The sequence below is a fragment of the Telmatherina bonti genome, assembly GCF_933228915.1.
Source record: "Telmatherina bonti genome assembly, chromosome: 22".
Classification (NCBI taxonomy): Eukaryota; Metazoa; Chordata; class Actinopteri; order Atheriniformes; family Telmatherinidae; genus Telmatherina; species Telmatherina bonti.
The window spans coordinates 29,332,293-29,345,924 of record NC_136631.1 but is presented as its reverse complement, the minus strand read 5'-3'; the positions used below and the strand labels follow the sequence as shown (position 1 = coordinate 29,345,924).

At 46.3% G+C, this 13,632-nt stretch overlaps 1 protein-coding gene across 1 annotated transcript in view; it reads right to left on the bottom strand.

Annotated features, from left to right (window-relative positions):
• Positions 1-2,319: 2,319 nt before the first annotated feature.
• mgaa (MAX dimerization protein MGA a) overlaps positions 2,320-13,632 on the bottom strand; it is a 50,482-nt gene continuing 39,169 nt past the window's right edge. The window contains exons 21-27 of the mRNA XM_079261669.1: positions 9,910-10,028; positions 9,047-9,119; positions 8,785-8,866; positions 8,033-8,383; positions 4,106-4,231; positions 3,971-4,030; positions 2,320-3,592 (exon numbers count right to left, since the gene is read on the bottom strand). Of these exons, the coding sequence (XP_079117795.1) occupies positions 2,961-3,592; positions 3,971-4,030; positions 4,106-4,231; positions 8,033-8,383; positions 8,785-8,866; positions 9,047-9,119; positions 9,910-10,028 (1,443 nt within the window). The 3' untranslated portion in view covers positions 2,320-2,960. The remainder of the gene's footprint in view (positions 3,593-3,970; positions 4,031-4,105; positions 4,232-8,032; positions 8,384-8,784; positions 8,867-9,046; positions 9,120-9,909; positions 10,029-13,632) is intronic.

Below are 13,632 nucleotides of genomic sequence, written 5' to 3'. Positions count from 1 at the left end.
TCCCAGGTCAGCAAGTTTGGTTGTCCTCTTATCATATTCCCTTGCAACCGAGTCACGGAAGCTGTCTCCCAGGTTTATTGGGCATATAGGAACCAATTTGTTTAACTGTTTCCCACTTGTTGCTGTCAGAGGGCAACGTATTGTTACCTGGGCAGGTGACCTACATAACGAGAATGCGTCACTGGTTGGGCAGATGTTTGGTCCAGAAAGGCAAAGGGTTTTTGACAACAGGGCACGAGTAGATGCAGTTTGTTTGCCACAAGATTATGCATGAAAGAATAAAGATGACTAAATCTGCTATGGTGGAATGGAATCTGAGTGGAAATCAAGCCGTGCATCCAACCAACTCTTGGACCAAGCAATCTCAGTAGCTTTGTTTAGACTTAGCTCTTTCAGGGCCTTTTCCTGTTGCCAAGGTCATCAATGCATCTGATAATGCCACCCAGTATGACATTCCATACCGTTTTTCATGTGTCCCAAATGAAGCCAGTGTCCATCAGTCCTTTGGTCCCTCCTTCTGAGCCCCTTCCTTCCACCCAGCTCATCAATGGTCTTCCTGTTTTTACAGTCAGCCGCCTTGTTGATGTCCATTGTTGTGGGCGCTGCCTTCAGTACCTTGTTGAATGGGAGGGTTATGGCCCATAGGAGCATTCCTGGGTTCCTCGGTCTCAGAATTTGGATGCTGGGCTTGTCTGTGATTTCTGTCTGTGTGGTCGCCAGGGGGCTCCCATTGAGGGAGGGTACTGTCATGGGTCTGATGATCTTGGTGTGTGTGTATGGGCATGTGATTGTTTTTTAGGTGGAGCCTTTTTTCCTGGCAGGTTTCTGTCTCAGCTGATGTCAATCTTCTCATTATTGGCTGCAGTATATCTACCCTGGTCTGAGCACAATTCCCTGCTGGATCATTGCTGACACTTCTCTGGTAATGTCTGGTTTCCGCAATAATTTTCTTTAGCTCTGGCTCTAAAAATGGACCATGTAATAAGTTTGCGGTTTTCACACTTAAATGACATTTATGTATTTGGTGTTATTTTAGGTCTAGAGTGATAATACAGGAAGTCAAAATGAAAAAATAATTGTAAAATCATGTTAGGTTGTGTTAAGAAGAATGAAACCACCTTACAGTGGGGATGAAAGAGAGTAAACACAAGGAAAGGAGAGTGAAGAGAAAGGAGACAAGCGTATAAAAGACACCTATAAAGAACCAGAAAACATCCTCCAGACAGTCAGAAAACAAAGCAGACAATCATCAGGAGCACTGGCAGCAAGGCAAACTGAAAAACAGGAACATAAAAATAACTAGTGTGTGTACAGGATTTGAGGACTGAGTTGTGCTGACGAGGGATTCTCAGGAGAGGCTTTTTCAGTCCAGCTGTTCTCATCAAGTCTTCATCGTGCTTTTCTGCCTTTGCTGGAAGACACAAAAGTTTCGCACACTGGGACACAATGATGGTCCATCCTGGAGGACTTGGTCTCTCTGTGCAACCTCTGAAGGGTCCAGGTATCACCTCATGCTACCAGTGGTGACACCAAACAAGGAGCCTGGCCAAAAGCAAAACTAGTAAAAAATAGTTGGAAGAGGAGTAAAAATAAGTGGCTTTCTTCATCTGTAGAACCATTCCTGCTTTGGTGGTGGTCTCAATGTTGATCCTCTAGTTCACCTGCTGTTAACACTGAAGCAGCTGAAACCAAATAAACTCTTCTCATACAGACCCACTTAAATCAGTAACCCAGATGTTCATTCGATATATTTGAAGAGTGCATTAAACACCAGGTAAAGCTGGAGTTGTCAGCATGTCTGCAATCACGGCTGAATGATTAACCAACCGTTTACTTGGTTTAAAATGTTGCAATTAGGAAATTGCAAAGCATTGATTAATTTTCTTGTTAAACAGCATTTGATCCAGGTTTCAAACCTACAGGATCAAGTTTTAAAAATCAGCCAGTTTTAGACTGAATTCCTGTCATCTGTTTCAGTGAGACGCCAAGATCTATAAAGAACCAAATGGATGAAACAGAAAGTACTCTGCAGTGAGATTCCAGAACCTCCGGCAGCAGAAAGGAAGTAGCCAGAACCACAGAGAAGATCCTGGAAGTGGTCTGAAACATGAAGGGTCCAGAGTTCAGAAACAAAAACTGGTTCCAACATTTCATTTAAGGAACTGGTTTTTGTTTTTTCAGACTCGGTTCTGCTGATGGAACTGAATTCTGGGATCAGAACAAAGCCGGACTCAGATATTCATAGAAAACTTTAATATTCAAATATGAGCGTCAGTTTCAGGTGAGAAATTCCAAACAGGAACCTGAACTGCTGGCTGGATCCAGCTGAGCTTCCTGGAATATTCCATCCTGCATATCAGGCAGACAGGAATCAAATATGAGGATGAAGCAGTGTTCCGAGTTACAGGAAAACACCTCGGTTCTGCTTTTCAGTGAATTCCTTGAATTTTTTTCCAAACTGTGGAACGTCTTTCTTTCAAAGAAAATATTTGCTGAACATTTCTGAAAGGAAGCTTCGGCTTCAGTCGGCTGGTTTTGTCTGAAGTTTTCCAAAGAGCAGCTGAAAGAAAACAGGATAATAAAGTTTGACTCATCAGCAAGCGACGTCTGAGCTCCTGCTCCAGCGGAATAGCCGGAGTTGGAAGTGAGAAATGAACTGATCAACAAACGGATGAGAATATAATGCTTCAGTTGGAATTCTGCTGAACTGTTTAACTGATCAGGAAGCTCAGCTGGAAACATTCATTTCTCCGTAGGTCGTTCCCACAGCAGCAGGATAGCTGCCTTCACCATGGTAACAACCTCAGACGTCACATCAATATCTTTCAGCAGAAACTCAGTGACATTACTTAAAAACAAACAAATAAAAAAAGAAAATAAATAACTGACACAATCTCTGATAGTCATGTGATCATCCGGCTTTGAAACGTTCTCCATGTTCCGACAACCACGACGTCTGGTCAGGTGGGGGAGTTTCCTCTCAGACCCAGAGGAACCAACCTTGGCATTGGCCTCCAGGCCACATTCACACTCCCTCCCCCTCCCACTGCAGCCTGGTCACTGACGCTGAGACTCGCCACTTTAGCGCCGCCTCCTTTCATGTGCAACAGAGGGGGCGGGGCCGGGACGGCATCTTTCGGGTCAGTAGTTGCTTCTGTCTCTGTGTGTCCGTTAATGGTGGTGACCCCGGAGTCCATCTGCTGCTGTTTGGGAGGATGCCTTTGATCTTCGGCTCCACCCAGTTTCACAGGTGACACTACACCTGCGGTTGTTGCCATGGAAACAGTTCGCTGGTTTAGAAAGACGATTTCGTCTAGGAGGGACAACAAGTTCTTGCTGTTAGTTTCTTGTCCAGTGTCTGCTGGTAATGCCAGACCTGGACTTGCAGGTGGACCCGGTCCCGAAGCTGAACCTGGTCCTGTCAAACCACTGGAGGTCAGTCCTGGACTCGGTGACGTTACAGGTTTCAGGGTCTGAGATGGAAGCAGGTCCTGGTCTCTGCTCTGGCCTGATGCGGGAGGAAAGACTGGAGGAGGATCCAGTTTCTGAGGTTGATGTGCCGTTTCTGTCTGAATGAGGTGAAGCGGTTTGTCTGAAAATCCAAACAGAAAAATCGGTTGAATGACAGAAGATTTTATCAACAAGGACCAAATATCTGACCCCACGACTTCTAAAGCCGACCATCAGTAAACATCTGGAGGAAGGGGTTACACCTGGGTCATTTGGCGTAAATAGTTTACTGAGTGGAACACCTGAACAGAGTCAGGTGTTGGTGCAACAGAGCTGCACTGGACCGAGGGCCTTGGGTTACCCGTCATGTTCCGGGTCCTCAGGAACCCCTAACCTTCATGTTTTCCTTCCAAAAAACACCGGATTCAGATTAACAAACCTCCATCAAGTTCCTTCATTTCATCCGTTCACATTATGGCACAGAAACATCTAAAAGGTGAAGAGAGGTCGGACATCTTACCAGCAGGAGGGCCAGGCTGCGAGGTCAGCTGGACTTCTTGGTTGATTGTCCGGCTCAAACCTGCACACAGGAAATGGTCTGCTGTCAGAGCTGCAACACGAAGCCGAAGACAGTGCGGGTCTGATCAGTGGGTACCTGGTACTGGAGCAGGCTGCAGAACCATCACTGGACTCAGGGTCAACACTGGTGGCACTGGTGAAAGCTTCTTGACGAGAGATAGAACCTCAGCTGCATCCAGAGTCTGATAAGATGGAGATCCATCTAGAACCACAGAACACGGAGAACAGAAAGGCCAAAGCGAGCTTTTAGTTGGTTCTGAAATAGTTGGTTCTTCCGGGACATTTCTGATTGTATCCAACATTCATAACAAGTTCCGTTTTAAATAGCTATTAATTTCCATTAAAGATTAGAAACCCACCCAAGCAGAACTTTTACGCGAGGTCCAGACAGGTTTGATTAGACAGCGTGACTTAGTGGAGGAAGGAGGAGGAGAAGGGAAACAATGGCTGAAAGTCCACCCTCACCCCTCATTTACTACACAGTGCTACACTACTCATTCTGTTAGCGATTCGGACACAAAGCTGATTATTTTCTCGTGACAGATCACGTGACTTCCGACTGTCACCGTGGCAACCACCACTCCTCATTCCAAGTCCAATCCAAACTCGTGTGAAAAAAAATATTTTCTTAAATTATATCATTCTTTCTTGTTTATTCAACAAATAAAGATATAAAATTTTTGAAATGTAGTTTTTTTTAAAACCTGTTTTGACATTCGTATCACTGAGCTTCTGCCCGCAATGCATTGTGGTCCATACTGACCAATCTAGTGAAAATTGATGCTCACTACTTTCAAGATGCATTGTGGGTAATTTTGAGTGCACTACTTTTTTCTCTCTGGATATTCAGACACCCAGAGAAAGTGGTGTGAGCACTACAGATGGCACTATGTAGGAAACAGGGTGCACATTCAGACACAGCCTGTGATCTCTGGAGAGATGGGAGAAAATATCAGCTGATGAAAGCAGGAAGGGTTTCTACTGGGAAAAACATCTATCCAGAAACATTTGTGTAGCAGTGATGCTGGTTACAGAGTTAGTGGGATGAACAGAGGCAGATACCATCACAGTTATAAGAAACTTCAATGTTTTATTTAAAATGAAAACATTGTTTCCAAGCACTGGCTATGCGACTGAAGAGCTACACAAGTGAAGTTGAGGCCAGAAGAATAAACTGGCTGTTCTCAACTAACCCAGCTTAAGTGTACTCCTAGTGACAGGGTAATACTACACAAGCTGACCCACCAAGGCTGGAGATGGAAAGATACTGGAAAGGCATATGGAGAAGGAGGCATCACATAACAGTGAAGCACAGTGGTTAAAAGACCTCAGAGCAGACCACAGCTTCCTTCCTGAACAAGGTTCAGTTACCATCACGGTGGCAGATATCCAGCATAGACTCTCAGGTATGAAGAACTGGTCAGTGCCTGGCCCTGACTGACTTCACTCCATGAACGGCTGGCAGCACAAATGAACCGACTCCTGAGGGATGGGACTCACCCAGAATGTCTGACCAAGGGACGAACAGTTTTGACACTCAAAGATCCCCCACAACGACTGGCCAATAACCTGCCTCTCCACGACATGGAAGCTCCTGTCAGGCATCATAGCGGCTAAGGTAAGTGGGCACATGGATCAATACATGGCAAAGGAACCAGAGGAGCCAAACACCAGCTGCTGGTTGACAGAACAGTCGCCCGAGACTGCAAAACCAGACAGACAAACCTGTGCACCACCTGGATTATTAACCAGAAAGCCTACGACTCAATGCCACACACATGGATCCTGGAATGTCTGAAGCTGTACAACATCAACGGCAACATAAGGACCTTCGTTGCAAACTCAATGAGGCTGTGGCAGACCACCCTGGAGGCCAGCTTCAAGCCAATTGCACAAGGCTCCATCAAATGTGGCATATATCAAGGAGATGTCCTGTCCCCGCTGCTGTTTTGTATAGGTCTGAACCCCCTCAGCCAGGTAATCAACAAGACTGATTATGGATACCGACTCAGGAATGGGGCCACCATCAGCCACCTCTTGTACATGGATGACATCAAGCTGTACGCTAAGGGTGAGCGGGACATCGACTCACTGATCCACACCACCAGGATCTACAGCAGGGACATCGGAATGTCATTCGGACTGGAGAAATGTGGGCGGATGATAACAAAGAGAGGTAAGGTAATCCATACGGAGGGCATTGCACTCCCAGAGGGCAGGATAACAGATGTGGAGGACAGCTACAAGTACCTGGGCATACCACAGGCAAATGGCAACCATGAAGAAGCCACAAGGAAAGCTGCCACAGCTACATACCTGCAACGAGTGAAGCAAGTACTGAGAAGTCAGCTCAATGGCAAGAAGAAGATCTGGACAATTAATAGCTATGCCCTGCCAGTGATCAGATACCCTGCTGGGATAATAAGCTGGCCAAAGGAGGAAGCTCAGACCACGGATGTCAAAACACGGAAGCTGCTCACCATGCATGGAGGGTTCCATCCCAAGTCCAGTGTCCAGCGACTATACACTAAGCGCAAAGAAGGGGGCTGAGGACTAGTGAGCATCAAGGCCACTATCCAAGATGAAACATCCAAGCTCCACGAATACATCAGGAAGAGGGCACCGAGTTATGAAGCACTTAGTGAATGTCTCAGACAATGGAGTCTGTAGGAACGCGAGATGGAAGAACCATCATGGGAGGAAAAGCCTCTGCATGGGATGGACCACCGGCAGATCACCAAAGTGGCCGATATAAACAAGTCCTATCAATGACTGCAGAGGGCTGGACTGAAGGACGGCACAGAGGCACTAATCATGGCAGCACAGGAGCAGGCCCTGAGCACCAGAGCCATCGAGGCCCAGATCTACCATATCAAGCAGGATCCCAGGTGCAGACTATGTAAAGGAGCCCCTGAAACAATCCAGCACCTCACAGCGGGGGGCAAGATACTGGCAGGTAAAGAATACATGGAGCGCCATAACCAAGTAGCTGGCATAGTGTACAGGAACATCTGTGCAGAATATGGCCTGGAGACCCCCAAGTCCCAATGGGAATCTCCCCCTAAGGTGGTGGAGAATGAGAGGGCTAAGATCCCCTGGGACTTCCAGATCCAGACAGATAAAATGACAGATAAAATGGTGGTGGATAAGCAGCAGAGGAAAGCCGTAGTGATTGATGTGTCCATCCCCAATGATGGAAATATCAGGAAAAAGGAGCATGAGACACTGGAGAAGTACCAAGGCCTCAAGGAAGAACTGGAGAAGGTCTGGAGGGTGAAAGCAACAGTAGTAGCCATCGTGATCGGAGCACTGAGGGCCGTGTCCCCCACACTGGAGAAGTGGCTCCAACAGATACCTGGTGAAACATCACACATCTCCGTCCAGAAGAGATCAGTCCTAGGAACAGCTAAGACACTACTTAGAACCCTCAAGCTCCCAGGACTCTGGTAGACCTGAGATGGGAGGGGTGGGTGAGGGAGGAGTTTTTATCCAGCTTCCATGGAAACGTCATCTGGAATCGCATCTGACTGAAGTCAGTCCGAAGAATTCATCCATGTAAACGTAGTTAGTGTGGAAAACATTTGTTTCACCTTCAAAAACAGGAAAGGGGAGTTTTTCAGAAATATGTAAAATCTGTAAGAAATGAGATGGGGGTTTTCTGCCACCATGTTGGCTGTTCCCGGTTATAAAAACATCATTATTATGAAAAAAGAAAAACAACAAATGTTGGACAAATGGTTTTATTTATTTTTTTATGGAAAGACTGTAATGATGTAATCACTGCTTTTGTTCTTTAAAAAGCAAAAGACAAAACTAACAGTTTAGAAATACTGGAGCGATGTTTATATTTACAGTTTGGTCTGTTTAGGCGTGTTTTATAACTGCGGACAGCATTTTTCCTTCATTTAATGTGTTTTTCACTCATCAGTGACTCATTTAGTCAAGAGACAGTCAATTAGTGGTTAGTTAAGCAGGTTAATGACCAGGTTAATTGTAGTCTTACCCTCTGTTGCGTCGATGCTCACGGAGGACCGTCGTGTTGAATTCTTACTGCGAGACAAGATGTTAGGAACTGTCTTAGGTTTGGTCCTTGGTACTGGAGCATCAAGGGACATCTGGAGGGAAGGGTGAGGATGAGGGACCACAAATTGAGGGACAGTCCAACTGGGAGGCTGCAGCTGAACACCTGGGTCCGTCTGTCTGGGAGGGGGTGGTCCTGACTCCCTGATGGAAGACATCTGGGGTATACACTCAGCATCTCCTGCAGGGGGAGCCTCAGAGGCCCCACTCTCTGTCTGAAGCCTGTCCCTCCTCAGCTGCAGTTTTTTCTTCAGCAAACTGTCCTTGAGCTCACCTGCAGTCACAACAACACGGACAGGTTACAGCGCCACCTGCAGGTGACTAGGTCAGAACATTATAGCTCATTCAGAAACCAGTAACATGATATGATTAGTTGGTGATGGTGGAGGAAGTTCTCTGCTGGAGTTTCAAACTTTAAACTGGGGTCTCTAAATCCGGTCCGCAAGACTGCTAAACTGCAGGTACTCAATATGTTGCTGCTCCAACACACATGATTTTGAAAGATGGGTCAATAACAGACTTGTGCAGATTTTGACAACAAGCTGTTGGAGATAAGTTTTATTTGAATCAGGTGTGCTCCAGTCAGAAAACAATCAATACCTGCAGGACATCTGCCCTCAAGGACCAGATCTGAAGATCCCTGCTTTAAGCAAACATTATCTTCAGTAGCCCCACCTGACATGTTTGACAGCTCTGTGATGTGGTTCTGATCCATCTTCTCTGCACTGAGTTTCTCAGTCTGCAGAACCTGGATCTCCTGAGGGAAAAAAGAAGCAAAGCTGAGAAATGCAGGCCCAGCTGAAGTCACCAACCTGGACCTTTGTCCCACTAACAGTTTCAGAAACTCGTCTCAAAAAAGTGGCTTGTAAGAGGTTGGTTGTGTTGACATGGGATGACATTCAGCAGGAACACGTATTTGGTGTTCAGCAGGTCATACCAGATCCAGCAGTGTCTCTGCAGAGTTGCTGGTTTCCAAGTCTGAACTGGGAGATTTGATCACTGCTTCTGCACTGGAAACAAAAACAGGACAGTGTGATCGATGGAAGAACATGAAGGACAACAAACAGAATTAAAACAATGGACCTGTCCGAGGAAACTGTCGGACCTGTCCGAGGAAAACTGTCGGACCTGTCCGAGGAAAACGTCGGACCTGTCTGGATAAAACATCGGACCTGTCCGAGGAAAACGTCGGACCTGTCCGAGGAAAACGTCGGACCTGTCTGGATAAAACATCGGACCTGTCCGAGGAAAACATTGGACCTGTCTGGATAAAACGTCGGACCTGTCCGAGGAAAATGTCGGACCTGTCCAAAGAAAACGTTGGACCTGTCCGAGGAAACTGTCGGACCTGTCCGAGGAAAACGTCGGACCTGTCTGGATAAAACATCGGACCTGTCCGAGGAAAACGTCGGACGTGTCCGAGGAAAACATTGGACCTGTCTGGATAAAACGTCGGACCTGTCCGAAGAAAATGTCGGACCTGTCCGAGGAAACTGTCAGACCTGTCCAAGGAAACTGTCAGACCCGTCCGAAGAAAATGTCGGACCCGTCCGAGGAAAACGTTGGACCTGTCTGGATAAAACGTCGGACCTGTCTGAGGAAAACTTTTGAATGGAACATGAAGCAGATAAAGAAGAAAACTGCGTTGGAAGGTTCTTTTAATCGCAGAGCTGCCTCTTTCTGACAACGCTACCACATCAACACAGCAGAACATTCTGGTAAAACTTTAGCTAAATCCAGTAGGATAACTGTTCAGTTTATCATCACTAGTTAGTCTGATTAACTGGATTCTCGTCTTACTTGGAGCTCCCAGTCATCCTCTCCAGTCTTTTCTGAGCCACTCTATGTCCATTCTTCTCTGTGAGACTGGTCTGAGAATCCTCTTCCTTCTCTCCCTCGTCCTCAGTTACCGCAACATCCTGCCAAAACCACAACTTCTTTTATTCTATCAAACAGTACATGACATTCACCTGACCGATCCCTTTAACTTCCAGCCTTTAAAATTTTTTCTCTTGTCAATGATCCCAGTAATGATAACAGACATAAAAAAAACTTCAGAAACCCTCAATTTCTTTTTTGTCCCTCCAGAAGACAAATCGGATCGACCCCAGTGAACTTCAGGACCAAACACAGTTCCAGGTAGAAAAAATGATCGCGATCAGGTGAGAAGACAATGAAATTTTCTCAATCATCTTGTTTATTTTGGGACACTGTAGGTTAAAATGGAGCTCAACATTCATCCTGTTGCTGTTTTGGTCACAAAACAAAGTGTTATGAGTCGCACCTCCCTCTAACTCTTACCCATACACACCTTGTCTGCAAACGGAGGGTCAAAGGCCCGTGTTGCAACTGCATGACATGTAGTCTGTTTAAAAGGACATCGTGTAATATTTACCATGTCTAAAACAATGACTGCACTTATATGTGTGTTATTATTAGTGTATTAGGACTTCCGCTAATAACCCTACACAGTCTCATAAATGAAGAATTTTAAGTTTGTTTATACATACGACAGGTGAGCCAGTAGGGGGTGTGATGACAGTCAACCATTATGAAACTATAGCTGCCATTAAGGACCAAATGGCACCAATGCATTATAAGAACATGTTTTCCCTGCAAGCCAGCACACAGTGATTGAGGTGCTGACAGAGGAGAAACTCAGCCGGAGAGGCTTTCTACCCCAACAAGTCAAAAAATTTGTTCAACTTGTCATTCACAAAAGATGCAGCATCAGGAGTCGTTTTCACCATCACCAAGCAAGTGAAAAGAAGCAGCGTTATTGTATCATCCAGATTGGAGGATTACATCAGGCTGTCCTTCCCCAGGCAGAAGGAACTCCAGAAAATGTTACTGACAATATGTTCTTTTCTGCTATATTTACAACCCACATAATGTTTTGGATATTTAGCTTTTTCTATGACAAAAGAATGAAGCAGAAATTAACTAAGACCTTTACAAGTGACCTTGATTTGACTTTGTCCAAATGTCTAAAAGGCCACATACAACTGTTCAATATTTCACTATTTATTCTCATCATGATGATGTGGAATGGGAGATTCTCATCATGATGTGGTCGGAACGGGAGATTCTCATCGTGATAAGATGGAACGGGAGATTCTCATCATGATGTGGTGGAACGGGAGATTCTCATCATGATGAGGTGGAACGGGAGATTCTCATCATGATAAGGTGGAACGGGAGATTCTCATGGTGATGAGGTGGAACGGGAGATTATCATGGTGATGAGGTGGAACGGGAGATTCTCATGGTGATGAGGTGGAACGGGAGATTCTCATCATGATGTGGTGGAACGGGAGATTCTCATCATGATGTGGTGGAACGGGAGATTCTCATCATGATGTGGTGGAACGGGAGATTCTCATCCTGATGTGGTGGAATGGGAGATTCTCATCATGATGTGGTGGAACGGGAGATTCTCATAATGAGGAGGTGGAACGGGAGATTCTCATGGTGATGAGGTGGAACGGGAGATTCTCATGGTGATGTGGTCGGAACGGGAGATTCTCATGGTGATGAGGTGGAACGGGAGATTCTCATGGTGATGAGGTGGAACGGGAGATTCTCATCATGATGAGGTGGAACGGGAGATTCTCATCATGATGTGGTGGAACGGGAGATTCTCATCATGATGAGGTGGAACGGGAGATTCTCATCATGATAAGGTGAAACGGGAGATTCTCATCATGATGAGGTGGAACGGGAGATTCTCATCATGAGGAGGTGGAACGGGATATTCTCATGGTGATGAGGTGGAACGGGAGATTCTCATGGTGATGTGGTCGGAACGGGAGATTCTCATGGTGATGAGGTGGAACGGGAGATTCTCATGGTGATGAGGTGGAACGGGAGATTCTCATCATGATGTGGTGGAACGGGAGATTTTCATCATGATGAGGTGGAACGGGAGATTCTCATCATGATAAGGTGGAACAGGAGATTCTCATCATGATGAGGTGGAACGGGAGATTCTCATCATGAGGAGGTGGAACGGGATATTCTCATGGTGATGTGGTCGGAACGGGAGATTCTCATGGTGATGAGGTGGAACGGGAGATTCTCATGGTGATGAGGTGGAACGGGAGATTCTCATGGTGATGTGGTGGAACGGGAGATTCTCATCGCGATAAGATGGAACGGGAGATTCTCATCATGATGTGGTGGAACGGGAGATTCTCATCATGATGAGGTGGAACGGGAGATTCTCATCATGATAAGGTGGAACGGGAGATTCTCATGGTGATGAGGTGGAACGGGAGATTCTCATGGTGATGAGGTGGAACGGGAGATTCTCATGGTGATGAGGTGGAACGGGAGATTTTCATCATGATGAGGTGGAACGGGAGATTCTCATCATGAGGAGGTGGAACGGGATATTCTCATGGTGATGTGGTCGGAACGGGAGATTCTCATGGTGATGAGGTGGAACAGGAGATTCTCATGGTGATGAGGTGGAACGGGAGATTCTCATGGTGATGAGGTGGAACGGGAGATTCTCATCATGATGAGGTGGAACGGGAGATTCTCATCATGATGAGGTGGAACGGGAGATTCTCATGATGTGGTGGAACGGGAGATTCTCATGGTGATGTGGTCGGAACGGGAGATTCTCATCGTGATAAGATGGAACGGGAGATTCTCATCATGATGTGGTGGAACGGGAGATTCTCATCATGAGGAGGTGGAACGGGATATTCTCATGGTGATGTGGTCGGAACGGGAGATTCTCATGGTGATGAGGTGGAACGGGAGATTCTCATGGTGATGAGGTGGAACGGGAGATTCTCATGGTGATGAGGTGGAACGGGAGATTCTCATCATGATGAGGTGGAACGGGAGATTCTCATCATGATGAGGTGGAACGGGAGATTCTCATCATGATGTGGTGGAACGGGAGATTCTCATGGTGATGTGGTCGGAACGGGAGATTCTCATCGTGATAAGATGGAACGGGAGATTCTCATGGTGATGAGGTGGAACGGGAGATTCTCATCATGATGTGGTGGAACGGGAGATTTTCATCATGATGAGGTGGAACGGGAGATTCTCATGGTGATGAGGTGGAACGGGAGATTCTCATCATGATGAGGTGGAACGGGAGATTCTCATCGTGATAAGATGGAACGGGAGATTCTCATGGTGATGTGGTCGGAACGGGAGATTCTCATCATGAGGAGGTGGAACGGGATATTCTCATGGTGATGAGGTGGAACGGGAGATTCTCATCATGATGAGGTGGAACGGGAGATTCTCATCATGAGGAGGTGGAACGGGATATTCTCATGGTGATGTGGTCGGAACGGGAGATTCTCATGGTGATGAGGTGGAACGGGAGATTCTCATGGTGATGAGGTGGAACGGGAGATTCTCATGGTGATGTGGTCGGAACGGGAGATTCTCATCGTAATAAGATGGAACGGGAGATTCTCATCGTGATAAGATGGAACGGGAGATTCTCATGGTGATGTGGTCGGAACGGGAGATTCTCATCATGAGGAGGTGGAA